The sequence below is a fragment of the Oncorhynchus kisutch genome, linkage group LG4, assembly GCF_002021735.2.
Source record: "Oncorhynchus kisutch isolate 150728-3 linkage group LG4, Okis_V2, whole genome shotgun sequence".
NCBI classification, from domain to species: Eukaryota; Metazoa; Chordata; class Actinopteri; order Salmoniformes; family Salmonidae; genus Oncorhynchus; species Oncorhynchus kisutch.
Genome location: NC_034177.2, coordinates 67,311,833 through 67,333,070, shown reverse-complemented (window position 1 = coordinate 67,333,070; position 21,238 = coordinate 67,311,833). Strand labels below are relative to the sequence as shown.

At 42.0% G+C, this 21,238-nt stretch overlaps 1 protein-coding gene across 1 annotated transcript in view; it reads left to right on the top strand.

The window, feature by feature from the left end:
- The first annotated feature begins 10,543 nt into the window (after positions 1-10,543).
- LOC109889892 (heat shock 70 kDa protein 12A-like) overlaps positions 10,544-21,238 on the top strand; it is a 48,769-nt gene continuing 38,074 nt past the window's right edge. Inside the window, exon 1 of the mRNA XM_020481684.2 lies at positions 10,544-11,370. Coding sequence (XP_020337273.1) covers positions 11,280-11,370 — 91 coding nt within the window. The 5' untranslated portion in view covers positions 10,544-11,279. The remainder of the gene's footprint in view (positions 11,371-21,238) is intronic.

Below are 21,238 nucleotides of genomic sequence, written 5' to 3'. Positions count from 1 at the left end.
TATCTGTCACTTTATTTCTAGTTACAGTATATATACATACAGTTGAAGTCGGAAGTTTACATACACTTAGGTTGGAGTCCTTAAAACTCGTTTTTCAACCACTCCACAAATTTATTGTTAACAAACTATAGTTTTGGCAAGTCAGTTAGGACATCTACTTCGTGCATGACACAAGTCATTTTTCCAACAATTGTTTACAGAAACATTATTTCACTTATAATTCACTGTATCACAATTCCAGTGGGTCAGAAGTTTACATACACTAATTTGACTGTGCCTTTAACTTCTTACGGCTGAAATCCCGCTAACGGGATGGATATGACAACAGCCAGTGAAAGTGCAGGGCGCCAAATTCAAACAACAGAAATCTCATAATTAAAATTCCTCAAACATACAAGTATTTTACACCATTTTAAAGATAAACTTGTTGTTAATCCCACCACAGTGTCCAATTTCAAAAAGGCTTTACGACTAAAGTACACTAGTCACAGAAAAACACAGCCATTTTTTCCAGCCAAAGAGAAGAGTCACAAAAAGCAGAAATATAGATAAAATTAATCACTAACCTTTGATGACACTCATAGGACTTCATGTTACACAATACATGTATGTTTTGTTCGATAAAGTTCAAATTAATATCCAAAAATCTCAGTTTACATTGGCGCGTTACGTTCAGTAATGTTTTGCTTCCAAAACATCCAGTGATTTTGCAGAGAGCCACCTCAATTTACAGAAATACTCATAATAAACATTGATTAAAGATACAAGTGTTATGCATGGAACTTTAGAAACTTCTCCTTAATGCAGTCCTTCTCAAATAGTGGGGCGCGCCCCCCTGGGGGGGCTCGGAGCGATGCCAGGGGGGTGCTCGTGTGACCCCGGGGAACATGCTTTTCTTTGCCGCAGGGATTAGTTTTTTTTTGCACTGAACAAGAGCACACAGCACAGAGCAGGAGATATGAAGTGCAGATAACAAATCCTTAAGAGACACCATGGAAAAATATTTAACAGGGATGAAAAGAAAGGCGGAGAGAGACGGAGATAATGAGACAAACCTAAGTCTCCCGAAAGCTAAGACGAGGAAATATGAGGAAGCGTATGTAGCGCTTGGCTTCACTGTGACTACGGTGGGAGACGAGGAGATATGACGAAGCGTATGTAGCGCTTGGCTTCACTGTGACTACGGTGGGAGACGAGGAAATATGACGAAGCGTATGTAGCGCTTGGCTTCACTGTGACTACGGTGGGAGATGAGGAGATATGACGAAGCGTATGTAGCGCTTGGCTTCACTGTGACTACGGTGGGAGACGAGGAAATATGACGAAGCGTATGTAGCTTTTGGCTTCACTGTGACTACGGTGGGAGACGAGGAAAGACCAGTATGTTTACTGTGTCTAAAAATGTTGGCAGCGGACAGCATGAAGCCAAATTAATTAAGGCGTCACTTAAAGACATTACACCCCAATAACGCTGATAAGCCGCTTGAGTTTTTTCGGCGAAAACGTGCCGAATATTGCCAACAATCGTCCCGCTTTGTGAATTCTACTTCAGTAAACCAGCGAGCACTGTTAACATCATATAAGGTGGCATACCAAATTGCTCAGTGCAAAAAAAAAAATCCATAGCAGAGGAGCTGATGCTGCCTGCAGCATTAGACATGGTCTCTGTCATGCTGGATGACTCAAGTGCTGCAAAAATAAAAACTATCCCTCTGTCCAATGACACTGTCGCCAGACGTATACATGACATTGCTAAAGATCTTAAAGAAGAGCTGGTAGATAAACTCAAAGACAAACGTTTTGCCTTACAGTTCGATGAAGCAACTGACAGCAACAAAGACTGTTTGTTTATCGCTTATGTACGTTTTGACATGACAAACTCCCTGTATAAGGATCTAGTTTTTAAAAATATGTCAGAGACAGAGCCACAGCTGAAGACCTATTCAAAATGCTGGACTGCTTCCTGACTGAGAATGGGCTAGAGTGGGAGAACTGCATTGGTGTTTACAGTGATGGTGCCCAGACCATGGCAGGGATGAGAAAAGGACTTCGGGCACTCATCAAGAAGGCCTCACCTAATGCTGAGTGGACACACTGTGTTATACACAGAGAAGCACTGGCATCAAGGCACCTTTCCTCTGAATTAAGTGAGGTTATGACTGACATTGTAGGTGTAGTCAATTTTATAAAGACCAGACCACTAAAAACAAGAGTCTTCTCTGCTATCTGTGAGGAGATGGGAGCTGAACATCAAGCTATGTTGTTTCACAGTGAAGCAAGGTGGCTGTCACGTGGAAAAGTCTTGTCCCGAGTTTTTGAGCTCAGAAAACAGATAATGTTTTTGGAGCAGGAGCAAAAGTATGACCTCGCAGAAAAATTTAGTGATGAGAACTTCCTGGCAAAACTGGCTTACCTGAGTGACATATTTGGAAAGCTAAATGAGCTAAATCTACAGCTTCAAGGGAAAGATAAACACCTCCCTCAGGTCAAAGACAAGATCAGCTCTTTCACTCGAAAGCTTGCAATGTGGGGCAGGCGACTTGATGAAGGAAGTACTGATTCATTCGAGAACCTGCATGAATTTGTTGACACTACTGACTATGATGCCACCTCAGGGATTCCATATATTAAGGAGCATATTCCATCACTGATGGGATTCTTTAAAAAGTACTTCCCTGAAAACAGTTCCCAATATGACTGGGTGAGAGATCCTTTCAATGCACCAGCTCCAACTGGTTTCAGCTCTGCAGAGGAGGACCAATTCCTTGATATGATGTCTGACTCCACATTGAGACTGAGGTTCACATCACAGACACTGAGTGAATTCTAACTGAGTGTAGAGAGGCAGTATCCACTCTTAGGGCAGAGGGCCATGGGCATTCTTCTTCCTTTTGCAACATCTTATCTTTGTGAGACTGGCTTCTCTGCTGTTGCTGCACTGAAGACCAAATACATGTCCCAGCTAAACATTGAGCATGAGTTGAGAGTTGCAGTATCATGCTTCAAAGTTCGAAAAGCTGTGCTTTGCAAAACGTGCTCATTGTAGCCATTAATCCTGACTTCCTCATTTTGATAAAAATAAATCAGCACAAATTGTTTTATTAATTTTTGTTTTATAGGTGTTTCATATATTGTGCTCCTGAGTTAATGTTGCTGATCAATTTGAATGTATTATTTATTTATTTATTATATTTTATTTTTCAGTATCAAATGGTCAAAAAATGTTTACAGTTTAAATAAGTGTTGATTTTTTAAATTTAAATTTCAGGCAAATTGATGCACTTTAAGTCTTTTCTGTTACAGACTAAAAAACAATGTTAATAAAGTTGTTCTTTGTTGTAAGTTGATCTATATTTCTTTCTTTTTTCTTTTTTTGTTATCTTTAATGTTAATAAGGATACAATGTTATGCAGAGGTGTACTTCTAACAATTTTATAGACAAATGATACTATTTACAGTCGCGGCAGAGAGTTGGGGGGCGTGAAATGTTTACTTCTTCCTAGGGGGGGGGCGTAACAGAAAATAATTGAGAAGCACTGCCTTAATGCAACCGCTGTGTCAGATTTCAAAAAAGGTTTACTGAAAAAGCACACCATGCTATAATCTGAGTACAGCGCTCAGAGACCAAAACAAGCCATACAGATATCCGCCATGTTGTGGAGTCAACAGAAGTCAGAAATAGCATTATAAATATTAACTTACCTTTGATGATCTTCATCAGAATGCACTCCCAGGAATCCCAGTTCCACAATAAATGTTTGTTTTGTTCGATAAAGTCCATAATTTATGTCCAAATACCTCCTTTTTGTTTGCGCCTTTAGTTCACAAATCCAAATTCAAGACGTGCATGCCAGACGAAAAGTCAAAAAATTACATTACAGTTCATAGAAACATGTCAAACGATGTATAGAATCAATCTTTAGGATGTTTTAAACATAAATCTTCAATAATGTTTCAACCCGGAGAATTCCTTTGTCTTTAGAAATGTAATGGAACGCAGCTACCTCTCACGGGAGCGCGCCTGAATGAGCTCATGGCACTCTACCAGACCTCTTACTCAATCAGCTCTCATTCTCTCCTCCTTCACAGTAGAAGCCCCAAACAAGGTTCTAAAGACTGTTGACATCTAGTGGAAGCCTTAGGAAGTGCAATCGGACCAAATTTACACTGTATCTTGGGTAGGGTAGGCAAAGAGTTGAAAATCTACGAGATTTCCCACTTCCTGGTTGGATTCATTCTCAGGTTTTTGCCTGCCATATGAGCTCTGTTATACTCACAGACATCATTCAAACAGTTTTAGAAACATCCGAGTGTTTTCTATCCAAATATACTAACAATATGCATATCTTAGCTTCTGGGCCTGAGTAGCAGGCAGTTTACTCTGGGCACCTTATTCATCCAAGCTACTCAATACTGCCCCCAAGCCATTTAAACAGCTTGGAAAATTCCTGAAAATTATGTAATGGCTTTAGAAGCTTCTGATAGGCTAATTGGCATCATTTGAGTCAATTGGAGGTTAACCTGTGGATGTATTTCAAGGCCTACCTTCAAACTCAATGCCTCTTTGCTTGACATCATGGGAAAATCAAAAGAACTCAGCCAAGACCTCAGAAAAAAAATTGAAGACCTCCACAAGTTTGGTTCATCCTTGGGAGCAATTTCCTAACGCCTGAAGGTACCACGTTCATCTGTACAATCAATAATTCGCAAGTATAAACATCATGGGACCACGCAGCCGTCATACCACTCAGGAATGAGACGCGTTCTGTCACCTAGACATGAACGTACTTTGGTGTGAAAAATGCAAATCAATCCCAAAACAACAGCAAAGGACCTTGTGAAGATGCTGGAGGAAACAGGTACAAATGTATCTATATCCACAGTAAAACGGGTCCTATATCGGCATAACCTGAAAGGCCGCTCAGCAAAGAAGAAGCCACTGCTCCACAACCGCCATAAAAAAGCCAGACTACGGTTTGCAACTACACATAGGGACAAATATCTTACTTTTTGAAGAAATGTCCTCTGGTCTGATGAAACAAAAATAGAACTGTTTGGCCATAATGACCATCGTTAAGTTTGGAGGAAAAAGGGGGAGGATTGCAAGCCGAAGAACACCATCCAAACCATGATGCACGGGGCTGGCAGCATCATGTTGTGGAGATGCTTTGCTGCAGGAGGGACTGGTGCACTTCACAAAATAGTTGGCATCATGAGGCAGGAAAATTATGTGGATATATTGAAGCCACATCTTAAGACATCAGTCAGAAAGTTAAAGCTTGGTTGCAAATGGGTCTTCCAAATGGACAATGACCCCAAGAATACTTCCAAAGTTGTGGCAATATGGCTTAAGGACAACAAAGTCAAGGTATTGAAGTGGCCATCACAAGCCCTGACCTCAATCCCATAGAAAATTTGTGGGCAGAACTGAAAAAGCATGTTCGAGCAAGGAGGTCTACAAACCTGACTCAGTTACACCAGCTTTGTCAGGAGGAATGGGTCAAAATTCACCCAACTTATTTTGGAAAGCTATCTGAAATGTTTGACCCAAGTTAAACAATTTAAAGGCAATGCTACCAAATACTAATTGAGTGTATGTAAACTTCTGACCCACTGGGAATGCGATGAAAGAAATAAAAAGCTCAAATAAATCATTCTCTCAACTATTATTCTGACATTTCACATTCTTAAAATAAAGTGGTGATCCTAACTGAACCAAGACAGGGAATTTTTACTAGGATTAAATGTCAGGAATTGTGAAAAACTGAGTTTAAATGTATTTGGCTAAGGTGTATGTAAACTTTCAACATCAACTGTACATATATATACACATATATATATATATATACACAGTGCCTTGCGAAAGTATTCGGCCCCCTTGAACTTTGCGACCTTTTGCCACATTTCAGGCTTCAAACATAAAGATATAAAACTATTTTTTTGTGAAGAATCAACAACAAGTGGGACACAATCATGAAGTGGAACGACATTTATTGGATATTTCAAACTTTTTTAACAAATCAAAAACTGAAAAATTGGGCGTGCAAAATTATTCAGCCCCCTTAAGTTAATACTTTGTAGCGCCACCGTTTGCTGCGATTACAGCTGTAAGTCGCTTGGGGTATGTCTCTATCAGTTTTGCACATCGAGAGACTGAAATTTTTTCCCATTCCTCCTTGCAAAACAGCTCGAGCTCAGTGAGGTTGGATGGAGAGCATTTGTGAACAGCGGTTTTCAGTTCATTCCACAGATTCTCGATTGGATTCAGGTCTGGACTTTGACTTGGCCATTCTAACACCTGGATATGTTTATTTTTGAACCATTCCATTGTAGATTTTGCTTTATGTTTTGGATCATTGTCTTGTTGGAAGACAAATCTCCGTCCCAGTCTCAGGTCTTTTGCAGACTCCATCAGGTTTTCTTCCAGAATGGTCCTGTATTTGGCTACATCCATCTTCCCATCAATTTTAACCATCTTCCCTGTCCCTGCTGAAGAAAAGCAGGCCCAAACCATGATGCTGCCACCACCATGTTTGACAGTGGGGATGGTGTGTTCAGCTGTGTTGCTTTTACGCCAAACATAAAGTTTTGCATTGTTGCCAAAAAGTTCAATTTTGGTTTCATCTGACCAGAGCACCTTCTTCCACATGTTTGGTGTGTCTCCCAGGTGGCTTGTGGCAAACTTTAAACACCACTTTTTATGGATATCTTTAAGAAATGGCTTTCTTCTTGCCACTCTTCCATAAAGGCCAGATTTGTGCAATATACGACTGATTGTTGTCCTATGGACAGAGTCTCCCACCTCAGCTGTAGATCTCTGCAGTTCATCCAGAGTGATCATGGGCCTCTTGGCTGCATCTCTGATCAGTCTTCTCCTTGTATGAGCTGAAAGTTTAGAGGGAAGGCCAGGTCTTGGTAGATTTGCAGTGGTCTGATACTCCTTCCATTTCAATATTATCGCTTGCACAGTGCTCCTTGGGATGTTTAAAGCTTGGGAAATCTTTTGTATCCAAATCCGGCTTTAAACTTCTTCACAACAGTATCTCGGACCTGCCTGGTGTGTTCCTTGTTCTTCATGATGCTCTCTGCGCTTTTAACGGACCTCTGAGACTATCACCATGCAGGTGCATTTATACGGAGACTTGATTACACACAGGTGGATTGTATTTATCATCATTAGTCATTTAGGTCAACATTGGATCATTCGGAGATCCTCACTGAACTTCTGGAGAGAGTTTGCTGCACTGAAAGTAAAGGGGCTGAATAATTTTGCACGCCCAATTTTTCAGTTTTTGATTTGTTAAAAAAGTTTGAAATATCCAATAAATGTCGTTCCACTTCATGATTGTGTCCCACTTGTTGTTGATTCTTCACAAAAAAATACAGTTTTATATCTTTATGTTTGAAGCCTGAAATGTGGCAAAAGGTCGCAAAGTTCAAGGGGGCCGAATACTTTCGCAAGGCACTGTATATATGTGAGTATGTGTATACATACATACACACACACATACATACATGTACTGATAACAAGTTCAAACAGGTGCCATTAATACAGGTAGAGTGGAGGACAGAGGAGCCTCTTAAAGAAGAAGTTACAGGTCTGTGAGAGCCAGAAATCTTGCTCGTTTGAAGGTGACCAAATACTTATTTTCCACCATAATTTGCAAATAAATTAATTAAACATCCTACAATGTGATTTTCTAGATTTTTTTTTTCTCATCTTGTCTGTCATAGTTGAAGTGTACCTATGATGAAAATTACAGGCCTCTCATCTTTTTAAGTGGGAGAACTTGCACAATTGGTGGCTGACTAAATACTTTTTTGTCCCACTGTATATAGACTTATTTTCTACTGTATTATTGACTGTATGTTTGTTTTACTCCATGTGTAACTCAGGTCGCAATTGTAAATGAGAACTTGTTCTTAACTTGCCTACCTGGTTAAATAATGGTGAAATATTTTATTTTTATAAAAATTGAAGACTCATCTCTTCAGTAGGTCCTATGATTGAGTGTAGTCTGGCCCAGGAGAGTGAAGGTGAACGGAATGGCACTGGAGCAATGAACCGCCCTTGCTGTCTCTGCCTGGCCGGTTCCCCTCTCTCCAGTGGAATTCTCTGCTACTAACCCTCAGGGGCTGAGTCACTGGCTTACTGGTGCTCTTCCATGCTGTCCCTAGGAGGGGTGCGTCACTTGAGTGGGTTGAGTCACTGACGTGGTCTTCCTGTCTGGGTTGGCAGCCCCCCCCCCCCCCCTGGGTTGTGCCGTGGCGGAGATCTTTGTGGGCTATACTCTGGCTTGTCTCAGGATGGTAAGTTGGTGGTTGAAGATATCACTCTAGGGGTGTGGGGGCTGTGCTTTGGCAAATTGGGTGGTGTTATATCCTGCCTGTTTGGCCCTGTCTGGGGGTATCATCGGATGGGGCCACAGTGTCTCCTGGCCCCTCCTGTCTCAGCCTCCAGTATTTATGCTCTCAGCCTGTTATATCTGGAGTATTTCTCCTGTCTTATCTGGTGTCCTGTGGGAATTTAAGTATGCTCTCTCTAATTCTCTCTCTCTCTTTTTTTCTCTCTCTCGGAGGACCTGAGCCCTAGGACCATGCCTCAGGACTACCTGGCATGATGACTCCTTGTTGTCCCCAGTCCACCTGGCCATGCTGCTGCTCCAGTTTCAACTGTTCTGCCTGCGGCTATGGAACCTGTTCACTGTGATTACTATTATTTGAGCATGCTGGTCATTTATGAACATTTAAACATCTTGGCCATGTTCTGTTAAAATCTCCACCCGGCACAGCCAGAAGAGGACTGGCCACCCCTCTTAGCCTGGTTCCTCTCTAGGTTTCCTCCTAGGTTTTGGCCTTTCTCTGGAGTTTTTCCTAGCCACCGTGCTTCTACACCTGCATTGCTTGCTCTTTGGGGTTTTAGGCTGGGTTTCTGTACAGCACTTTGATATATCAGCTGATGTAAGAAGGGCTATACAAATACATTTGATTTGATTTATGATGGTGAAAGTCACTGAGCTCTCCAGCAAAGGCCATTCTACTGCCAATGTTTGTCTATGGAGATTGCATGGGCATATGCTCGATTTTATACACCTGTCAGCAACGGGTGTGGCTGAAATAGCTGAATCCGCTCATTTGAAGGGGTGTCCACATACTTTTGTATATACAGTATCTTTCAAAAGTTTGGACACACCTACTCATTCAAGGGTTTTTCTTTATTTGACTATTTTCTACATTGTAGAATAATAGTGAAGACATCGAAACTATGAAATAACACATGGAATCATGTATTTTTAACAAATCTAAATATATTTCATATTTGAGATTCTTCAAAGTAGCCACCCTTTGCCTTGACAGCTTTGCACACTCTTGGCATTCTCTCAACCTGCTTGAGGTAGTCAAGCATTTAAATTAACAGTTGTGCCTTGTTAAAAGTAATTTTGTGAAATTTCTTTCCCTAATTAATGCGTTTGAGCCATTCGGTTGTGCTATACAGAAGATAGCTTATTTGGTAAAAGACCAAGTCCATAGTACAGTTGCAAAAAACTTCAATTGCTATGATGAAACTGGCTCCCATGAGGAGGAAAGAAAGACACAGAGTTACCTCTGCTGCAGAGGATAAGGTCATTAGAGTTAACTGCACCTCAGATTGCAGCCCAAATTAATGCTTCAAGAAACAGACACATCTCAACATTAACTGTTCAGAGGAGATTGCGTGAATCAGGCCTTCATGGTCGAATTGCTACAAAGAAACCACTACTAAAGGACACCAATAAAAAGAAGAGACTAACTTGGGCCAGGAAACATGAGCAATGGACATTAGACTGGTGGAAATCTGTCCTTTAGTCTGATAAATCCAAATTTGAGATTTTGGGTTCCATCCACAGTGTCTTTGTGAGACGCAGAGTAGGTGAACGGATGATCTCCGCATGTGTGGTTCCCACCATGAAGCATAGAGAAGGAGGTGTGATGGTGTGGCGGTGCTTTGCTGGTGACACTGTCTGTGATTTATTTAGAATTCAAGGCACATTTAACCAGCATGGCTACGATAGCATTCTGCAGCAATACGCCATCCCATCTGGTTTGCGCTTAGTGGGACTATCATTTGTTTTTCAACAGGACAATGACCAAAACACACCTCCAGGCTGCGTAAGGGCTATTTGACCAAGAAGGAGAGTGATGGAGTGCTGCATCTGATGTCCTGGCCTCCACAATCACCCGAGCTCAACCCAATTGAAATGGTGTGGGATGAGTTGGACCGCAGAGTGAAGGAAAAGGAGGCAACAAGTGCTCTGCATATGTGGGAACTCCTTCAAGACTGTTGGATAGGCATTCCTCATGAAGTTGGTTGATATAATGCCAAGTGTGCAAAGCTGTCATCAAGACAAAGGGTGGCTACTTTGAAGAAGAACATAAAATATATTTAGATTTGTTTAACACTCTTTTGCTTACTACATGATTCCATATGTGTTATTTCATAGTTTTGATGTCTTCACTATTATTCCACAATGTAGAAAATAGCTCAAATAAAGAAAAACCCTGGAATGATTAGGTGTCCAAACTTTTGACTGGTACTCTACATGTTTTTTTGTACTATTTAAAAAGCCTTGACCATCTAATTTTGTATTGAACTCAAAGTGTTTATCATCAAGGGTCCTCATGAATGTAGCCTACTACAAATCCACAAGCATAGTGCATTTTACCAAGCTTGAAAGATGCAGTACAAGTTTATTGATGCTGTAGGCAAAAATAAAAATATGAGAGGTAGGCTAACCTGAAAACCATTTTATAGATTTGGGAGGGGATCTTATTTGCATAATGAGGAGATGACTAATGAAAATGTGCAAGTGCAGGACAGCAGAAATGTAGATGATGATGTATAGGCTATCTAGTGCTGCATCCTTGCAGCCCCTACTGTCGATTTTTAGCTCTGGATTATTGGGAGACATTCCTTGCCAGAACAACCGTGCGAGCTGACGGGAGGGGCGGGACAGAGGGCTACCTAACGATCGGAAAGTAGCAGCCTGAGTAGCAGACCTCATTTCTTTGGAGGTGCAGATCGGCCAAACTCGACGACAATCTTTCAGTTGAATCGGTCAACCCCGCTGTGCCTCCTTTAAACGGGCTTTTTAGTGCGCCATACATAGCAAGTCCTATTTTCCAGTTTAAAGAACTGAAGAGAAAGCAGGTTTAAGGGGGATAATCCGAGTGAGAGAATTTAGCTTTTTTCCCCCATCAATCTAATGATTCAGACTGGCAAGTAAACAAGGACAAACTGTATGTGTAACTGTTTAGGGGAGACTCAAGGAAAAATAAAACAGCTGGGCATGATGACTGAGAAAGAATCGGCAACAGACAACATAATAGCAGGTAAAATGCTTCTTTCTAACCCTCTTGTGATTCTGAAGTATTCTTCAGAGGCCTCTACGCTTTTATGCAGCATCAAAGCTACACTCTATAGGTGCGCTCATTCAGTGCGCATTCTTAGCCTTTTTGAGACCTTGCCAGGAGACTCCTTTTACGTTTTCACGTTTGATTTGTGCAATAGTCGCCGGGGTTACGTGATGGTGGTAGTATAAAGGTATTCGCTCTTGTTATATTTATGAGAAATTGCAATTTATACAAAGGTTTATAATGAATATTATTGGAAAGCATAGGATATAGGCTATAGTCGTGTTCATGCTGCTTCAAGAGAGCTTTGCCGCAACGTGAAGGAAACAGCCTACCTCTGAGAACCCACCTCGACAGCAACACATGTAATTATTAGAATCATAATATTACTCTGCAGAACATTTCTCCTGTAGTCCCAGAAAATGGGCACACATAATAACGCCCTTTTGCATTGGGCAGGAACACTGTAAATACCCGCCCAGTAGCCTATAGTTTGGTCCTCCATAACCGAGCAGAGTTTGGTCACATGGTCAATCCCACCCGAGGCTTGACACAATGCAGCAAAAGTCTGCGTGCCCTACCACCACCCCAGGTGTCGCATTCGCAGCAATGTGGTTAAAACGTCTGATTAGAAGTGCGCTGATAAATGCAGCGATAGGAATGCTTGGTTCCTCTATTATGGACACAATGTGCGTAATGGGCGGATACATTACTGCATTTCAATTGCCTTCAATCTCAACCAGTGCTCAAGTTTTCATGTTGTTTTACTTATTGAACGTTTTCTTCGAGGTTTTTATGTCTAACATGTCATTTAGGACTAGGACTATTTACTTTTATGTCATATCGGTCCCTCTGCAGGACAAATGGTGCTTTCAAGACAACTGGGAACTCGGGAAGAAAACGAGGTCAAATCATGACGTCAGTGATCTTCAGGTCGGAAAGACAGAGCTCTAGAAAGATGCCAGAGTTTAGGACATGGAATTCCGAGTTGGATGACTGTTCAAAACGAGTTTTTCCAGTCTGATAACGTTTTTCCATATTCCAAGTTGTCATGAACGCACTGGAGTTGGAAATGTCTGATTTCCGAGTTCACAGTTGTTTTGAATGCAGCAAGTAGGCTAAATCATCTGACTCCACTCCTATATGATGTATAATAATTGTGTACAGTAGGCCCTATGTACTTTTGGCTGGATGTGCTTGAAATCCAAAAGTGAAAGTCTGTTGTCCTTCTTGTGATTGCGATTCCTCATTGAGAAGTCAAAGTGAACAGAGGGGTCTGTCATGTCCTATCACACTTCATCGCAGGATGTTGCGCATGCTTGTTATTTGTTGACACCCAGTTGTTAATATGTTAATTACGGTGTTGTCACAATGAACTTGCGGCTGGACCATTTTCCTGTCCTACCTTTGGGGTTGGGTGTTGTGAACGTTTATCGAATGGCTTAACTTTGTTTTGCTCATATGTTCCACAAAACATGTAGCCAACTCTTGGGCGGCAGTGGTTAGAGCATTGAACTAGTAACTGAAAGGTTGCTAGATCGAATCCCTGAGCTGACAAGGTAAACATCTGTTTTTCTGCCCTTGAACAAGGCAGGTAACCTACTGTTCCTAGGCTGTCATTGAAAATAAGAATGTGTTCATAACTGACTTGCTTAGTTAAATAAAATAAAAATAAAGAAACTCTTGTAGATGAGCAGCCATCGGAAAAACCTTTGGCTTTTGGATCAAATCCCAATCCATGCTTGTTTTTCACATTCCCACGGTGACACATTGAAGTTGCTGATAAAGAGACCTTTGTTCATTTTAGGGGCAGCCAGGATGCGCGCACACAAAGGCTCGTTCACCGATTGAGCCCTTTCCTGGGGGACTGATGTCATACAATGACGATGAATGCAGATTGTTAGCTCTTTTGACATCATCAGGGTGAAATTATACAGTAATAATATTAACATACGTTCTGATGTTCAGAGCTGGTTAGATAGATAGTTTTGTTCCACAGTGTTTATAAATTAGGCCTACCCATGTATTATTTTTATGGTCTTCATTGTTGATCCAGATAATTTATGAAGAGTTTATATTTATAAAAAATAGGCCTATATACCAATTTTTCACATTTAGTTTTTTCTTCAAAAATAAATGCTACCTTCATGTGTGTGTAAAATATTACTGTTCACAGATTTTTTTTATTCATCAATTTTAGATGTGTATGAAAATGTTTTTGGGGAAAAACGCTATACATCCATTGTTTAGTTGGAATGGAATGTTGGTATCATGTATATTTGACTGTGATATGTGGTTGTCTCACCTAGCGATCTTAAGATGAATCCACATTGTAAGTCGCTCTAGATAAGAGCATCTGCTAAATTACTAAAATGTAAAATCTAAATGTTTTACATACAGATCTCATATTACCGTATTGAATCATAAAAAATATATATATTGATGTCACAATTGTATCATTTGTACATTTCTTTATAAAAAATGTAGTTATTTGTTACATTTGACTGTAAAACCTAGCAGTACTACATACTATATATACAGTGGATATACAGTGCATTCTGAAAATATTCAGGCCCCCTGACTTTTTCCACATTTTGTTACATTACAGCCTTATTCTAAAATTGATTAAATTGTCCCTACACACAATACCCCATAATGAGAAAGCAAAAACAGGTTAAGAAATGTTGCTAATTAAAACATTTTTTTTAAAGAAATATCACATTTAGATAAGTATTCAGACCCTTTAATCAGTACTTTGTTGAAGCACCGTTGGCAGCGATTACAGCCTCGAGTCTTCTTGGGTATGATGCTACAAGCTTGGCACACCTGTATTTGGGGAGTTTCTCCCATTCTTCTCTGCAGATCCTCTCTATGACAACCATCTGTCAGGTTGGATGGGGAGTGTTGCTGCACAGCTATTTTCAGCTCTCTCCAGAGATGTTCGATCGGGTTCAAGTCAGGACTCTTGCTGGATCACTCAAGGACATTCAAAGACTTGTCCCGAAGCCACTCCTGCATTGTCTTGGCTGTGTGCGTAGGGTTGTTTTCCTGTTGGAAGGTGAACCTTCGCCCCAGTTTGAGGTCCTGAGCGCTCTGGAGCAGGCTTTCATCAATGATCTCTCTGTACTTTGCTCCGTTCATCTTTCCCTCGATCCTGACCAATCTCCCAGTCCCTGCCACTGAAAAACATACCCACATCATGATGCTGCCACCACCAACACCATGCTTCAGCATAGGTATGGGTCAGGTTTCCTCCAGATGTGACACTTGGCATTGAGGCCAAATAGTTCAATCTTGGTTTCATCAGACCAGAGAATCTTGTTTCTCATGGTCTTAGAGTCCTTTAGGTGCCTTTTGTCAAACTCCAAGCGGGCTGTCATGTGTCTTTTACTGAGGAGTGGCTTTCATCAGGCCATTCTACCACAAATGCCGGATTGGTGGAGTGCTGCAGAGATGGTTTTCCTTCTTGAAGGTTCCCCCATCTCCACAGAGGAACTCTTGAGCTCTGTCAGAGGGACCATCAGGTTCCTGGTCACCTCCCTGACCAAGGCCCTTCTCCCCCGATGTGCACTAACGGCACTTACTTTCGTGAGCTCAGCTGCAACATTGGGATGAGGCAGACGCAGTGGGACGTGGCCTGATCTCTCCCGCCATGTCTGCTCTCAGTCTACCCTGGTTTATCCGGACTCTCCCTGAAGAAGAGGAAGATGGGGGAGAGTATGGGTGACCCTGGCCCAGCATGGTTTGCTGCTCAGTCTGTACAGCACACACCAATCATATTTGGGAATGGGAAAGGGGGATAGCTACCTTAAGAATCACTGATATAGAGGTCACCATCACAGTCACTGTGGAATCGATCAGTAGGTACATTTGAGCTTCCCAGCAGAACGGGACAATGGAGTCCCCATACTATTCAGGGTCACAGTCAGAGCAGTAATGTTGTCTTTTTCAGATGATTGATTATTGATATGCAGTGTAATAAACTTAGCAAAAAAAGAAATGTCCCTTTTTCAGGACCCTGTCTTTCAAAGATAATTCATAAAAATCCAAATAACTTCACATATCTTCATTGTAAAGGGTTTAAACACTGCTTCCCATGATTGTTCAATGAACCATAAACAATTAATGAACATGCACCTGTGGGACGGTCATTAAGACACTAACAGCTAACAGACGGTAGGCAATTAAGGTCACAGTTATGAAAACTTAGGACACTAAAGAGGCCTTTCTACTGACTCTGAAAAACACCAAAAGAAAGATGCCCAGGGTCCCTGCTCATCTGCGTGGACGTGCCTTAGGCATGCTGCAAGGAGGCATGAGGACAGGATGTGGCCAGGGCAATAAATTGTCTGTACTGTGAGATGCCTAAAACAGCGCTACAGGGAGACAGGACGGACAGCTGATCCTCCTCGCAGTGGCAGACCACGTGTACCAACATCTGCACAGGATCGGTACATCCGAACATCACACGTGCGGGACAAGTACAGGATGGCAACAACAACTGCACGAATAACACCAGGAATGGGCAATCCCTCCATCAGTGCTCTTCACTGACGAGTTGCGGTTTTGTCTCATCGGGGGTGATGGTCAGATTCGCGTTTATTGTCGAGGGAATGAGCGCTACACTGAGGCCTGTACTCTGGAGCAGGATCGATTTGGAGGTGGAGGGTCCATCATGGTCTGGGGCGGTGTGTCACAGCATCATCGAACTGAGCTTGTTGTCATTGCAGGCAATCTCAACGCTGTGCGTTACAAGGAAGACATCCTCCTCCCTCATGTGGTACCCTTCCTGCAGGCTCATCCTGACATGACCCTCCAGTATGACAATGCCACCAGCCATACTGCTCGTTCTGTGTGTGATTTCTTGCAAGACAGGAATGTCAGTGTTCTGCCATGGCCAGCGAAGAGCCCGAATCTCAATCCCATTGAGCATGTCTGGGACCTGTTGGATCAGAGGGTGAGGGCTAGGGCCATTCGCTCCAGAAATGTCAGGGAACTTGCAGGTGCCTTGTTGGAAGAGTGGGGTAACATCTCACAGCAAGAACTGGCAAATCTGGTGCAGTCCACGAGGAGGAGATGCACTGCAGTACTTAATGCAGCTGGTGGCCACACCAGATACTGACTGTTACTTTTGATTTTGACTCCCCCCCCTTGTTCAGGGACACATTATTCCATTTCTGTTAGTCACATGTCTGGGGAACTTGTTCAGTTTATGTCGCAGTTGTTGAATCTTGTTCTGTTCATACAAATATTTACACATGTTAAGTTGCTGAAAATAAACACAGTTGACAGTGAGAGGACGTTTATTTTTTTGCTGAGTTCATTAGGTTCTTTAATTGTGTGCAGTAGAATGTGAAGGTAACAAATTTACATCAATTGATTTTACACTCAGCTGATTACCTTAGCTACAGGGACCATCTCATCATGAGAGCTGATTATTAGCTCAGCTCAATGCCTCAAGTACCTATTAGTGTGCTGATACAAATCCCAGGGATGACACACCCAAAACTGCAATGACTTGTTTCAAATTATCATTACTTCTTATTCCCGACGTCACTATCATAACTTGCAATGCACATTTAAAGAGCAAAAATCAAAAACACATTTTTGAAATATTTTTAATTGGCTTTAGCCAAGTGGGAACACCCAATGACTGCACTAACGGAGAGCTTTGTGTTCCCTAAGGGACAGCCACACATGTTCTACACATTTATAGCAGAGAGAGAGGGAGAGCTCAGATAGGGTGGGGGAGTCATACTCAAGAGATTAATTTAGTTTGTGATATTAATATGATTGCAGATTCCAAAAGCACAGATTAATCCTGTATTTCCTTTGTAGATATCATTGGCAACAGCTTGATGCAACGAGGCATTAAAATAGAATGCGACATATAAAAGTAATCTATCACAAGCTAGTTCGTTTCCATCTGAAAGCTCTTCAATCAGACCAAGTGTTTTGCTGTGGGTGGATTCTCTAGATTGAGTATACTATGATCTAGGAATTAAATCAGATTCACTGTGATAGACAACTTTTAGCCCTGTTGCTAAGCCCAGTTTTCCTCTGGTCTGCTGCGCTGCACAAAGTGGAGCTCATCACTGGGTTATTTTCTGTGTGCTCTGTCCAGCTGTTCTACAAGTACTTACGTACGCTCCCACACGTGGCTCCAGCCATCCAATGTGTGATTCCTCCACAGCAATCATCAATGAGAGGATGGAACAGTTGCAGAGTGTTTTCAAAGAATAGGGTCAGCATTGCACATTCCATGCATGCAAGGAACCTAATTTGAGTATCAATGAACAGAGGAGTGTAAATGTGATGAGGTCAGGTCAGACGACAGTTCAGAGGTGACATTGAAATGCCTTGAGTTAAGGAGACCTTTTACCATAAGATAGTGATGTATGACTCACTACAATGTCATCCAGCTCATAAACCAGCTGGCTAACGAATAGGTGGACAGTGACGACTGACGAGCATTGAAAAAGGACTTTACAATGTATTACAATACCTCAATGTGACTCAGCACACCATGAGCAGACAAATTGCACCACAGGTGTGCTGTCATGTCATTGCACTCACTCACACATAACACACGACATTGTAGGTTCCCATAGCAACCAACACATTATTGGCTTCTTGCTGAAGTAAGCGGGGCACCAGTAGTGTTACAACAGAAGTTCAGCTGCATCTACCACAGTGATAAAGCGGTTAATATTAAACACGTACAGCCTCTGTACGAGACCCTTGAGCTCTAGTATACAATTGTCTTTTTAATTTACTTCAATGTATTAAAGCAAATTGCCTCACTTGCAGCCATCGTTGGCATGTATTTGTGAAATGGATGGGGCGTTAGGGGTTGGAGGCTGGGAAAGGAGTTCAGACCAGGGGAGGGGGTAAGGCTGCAGTCAGAGGTGATTTAAGGCCTCAGCCATTAGCATTTCTGTTTGAGGTCAACCCAATAACTGGGAGTTCTTGAGACAAAGTGGTAGGGGGGCTGAACCTGATGAACCAGGGCCAGCAGGAAGTTGTCGTTCAGAGGCCCTAAAGGGCTCCACACAGTCTACGCAACAGATCCGATGGAGCTTCTTTTGCGTAGCTCTCTACGTAGTTCTACCGAACGGAGCTGTGAAATCACTGTGGCGAGCCCTTACTGTCAGAAAAATCCCATCGCCACTCCTAGACAAGACACACAGCAGAGAGCCCACCACAACACAGGTGTGTCCTCTCTATCGAAACGTTAATTAATGTCGTGACTAGGTGACAATGGGTTACATTGATCACATTATGATCACCTTTTTGTTGCATGGAAATAGATGAGTTGAATAGCTATTCTATATGCAACCCTTTTGGATAACACATTACATTGTTGGTCTCATACCAGTGTAATAATGCTGTAATTACTACAGTAATAACATGGTTGCTACGTTTTACACGAGAAATTGCTCAGACAAGTGGAATAAGGAGCATACTAGTGTAATTACAGTGTTACTACACAGGTATGAGAGCAACTTCATGTAAAGTGCCACCCAATTGGATAGTTGACCAATATCCCTGATAAGCTCTAGTATTTTATCATGGAACATGTACTTTGAGAGAATACACCCTCTCAGCAAGGGATGTTCCTCTTTACCAAAATCAAGGTTGAAAATGTGAATTGCGATGCAAGTCAACGGGCAAGGTACTCCCATCTCTCACTCCCATCCTATGCTCAGCATTTACGTCATGACTAAGATATTGGCTGTGTTTACCCTCAAGAGGAGGCACCCATTCTGTTGAGAAGTACGAGGGAGGCGCTTTTCACAAGACATTGGATTGTAGAGTAAGACTTAAACAGCCGTTAGACATCGGCAGTATAACATATTTTCGATTACCCAAGAGGCCCTTCATGAAATTACTGTAAATTACTGCTCTCCTCCATCAAACTCAATTTACTCCACAGAAGGCTATAGTCTTTGTACTCTCACCAGTTCAATGTTAGAAACCAAACACTGACTGTGTTTGTGTATTCTCTTGGTCTTGGTTTTGTCACATCTCTCACTCCCATCCCAATGCTGTCAGATACAAGCTCTTCCAGATACCACAGCAATGTACGCTAAGTATACAAAACATTAACGACACCTGCTCCATGACATAGACTGACCAGGTGAATCCAGTTGAAGGCTATGATCCCTTATTGAGGTCACGTGTTAAATCCACTTCAATCAGTGTAGATGAATGGGAGGACATTGGTTAAAGAAGGATTTTTGAGCCTTGAGACAATTGAGACTTGGATTGTGTATGTGTACCATTCAGAGATTGAACGGGCAAGACAAAAGATTGAAGTGCCTTTGAACGGGGTATGGTAGTAGGTGCCAGGCGCACCGGTTTGTGTGAACAACTGCAACTCTGCTGGGTTTTTCATGCTGAACAGTTTCCCACGTGTATCTAGAATGGTCCACCACTCAAAGGACATCGATCCAACTTGACACAACTGTGGGAAGCATTGGAGTCAACATGGACCAGAATCCCTGTGGAACACTTTCGACACCTTGTAGAGTCCATGCCCCGACAAAATGAGGCTTATCTGAGGGCAAAAGGGGGGTGCAAATCAATATCAGGAAGGTGTTCGTAATGTTTGGTATACTCAGTTGTGTCCATCCCATGGTTATAAGGGCACAAGGCGAGACCCAGATGCAGACACGGGAGGCAGATGGTTTGAGTCTTTTGATATTTATTAGTATCCAAAAGGGTAGGCAAGAGAATGGTCAAGAGGTCAAAATCAGTTCATAGTCCAGGCGGTACAGAGTGGCAGGCAAGCTCGAGGTCAAGGCAGGCAGAATGGTCAGGCAGTCGGGTAGAGTCCAGAAACAGGCAAGGGTCAAAACCGGGAGGACTAGCAAAAGAGAATAGAAAAAGCAGGAGCACGGGAAAAACACACTGGTTGACTTGAAACATTCAAGACGAACTGGCACAGAGAGACAGGAAACACAGGGATAAATACCCCGGGAAAAATAAGCAACACCTGGAGGGGGGTGGAGACAATCACAAGGACAGGTGAAACAGATCAGGGCAATGTCTACATCCACCTTTCATAGTGTTTGGGACCTTTTTAAGAGATTTACATCAGAACCTTTACTGAATGAAGGTGTTGCTCCTCGTTACCTTATTTCAAACAACACAAAGCACCAAAAATGCAACCTAAAAACTTACAGCAGTTGAATACATGGTGTCTTGGTGGAAATACTGTAATAAACACCTGGGCAGATTCTCAGCCAGATTTAACTCAATGCACCATCGCTATGTGTAACCATGATGAATTATATGCTCTGGTAAAAAATGAAGCTTAGAATATTCTACTGTGTTAAATTATTCAGCTTTAGTTCTGCCTTCAGAGCATCTGGGGCCAAGAAAAGCATGGGAGGGGATCCGAAAACACATTGGCTGTTTAGTTTGACACTGAAATGGACGATAGCATGAAAGCACTGATGGGTCATAATTACGTAAAGTTTGATATCTTGATCATGAGCCAAATTCATGTTTTTGATAGAGGAGGCTTTTGAACGTGCAGTGTTGTCATGTCTGCAATATGTACATAATGGGTAGCTATTTGAATCTGTTTTGTGTCAAATTTAATTTCGCCGTGATTTTGTTGTTATAAGGGTCTCTAGCGTAAAGAGAGAGAAGAAGAAGGAGAAAGTCTATTGTTTGGAGAGGTTTTTCGGGAATTTCCTTAGGATGACCTAAATGCTCTGCCCTTGTAGGAAAAAAGACTCACTCTTTCTTTCAAATGCCATCGGCCACAGGCCGATTGTTGACGGAGTGGATGGTCGTGGGGCTGGAATATAATAATAATAATAATAATAATGATTTT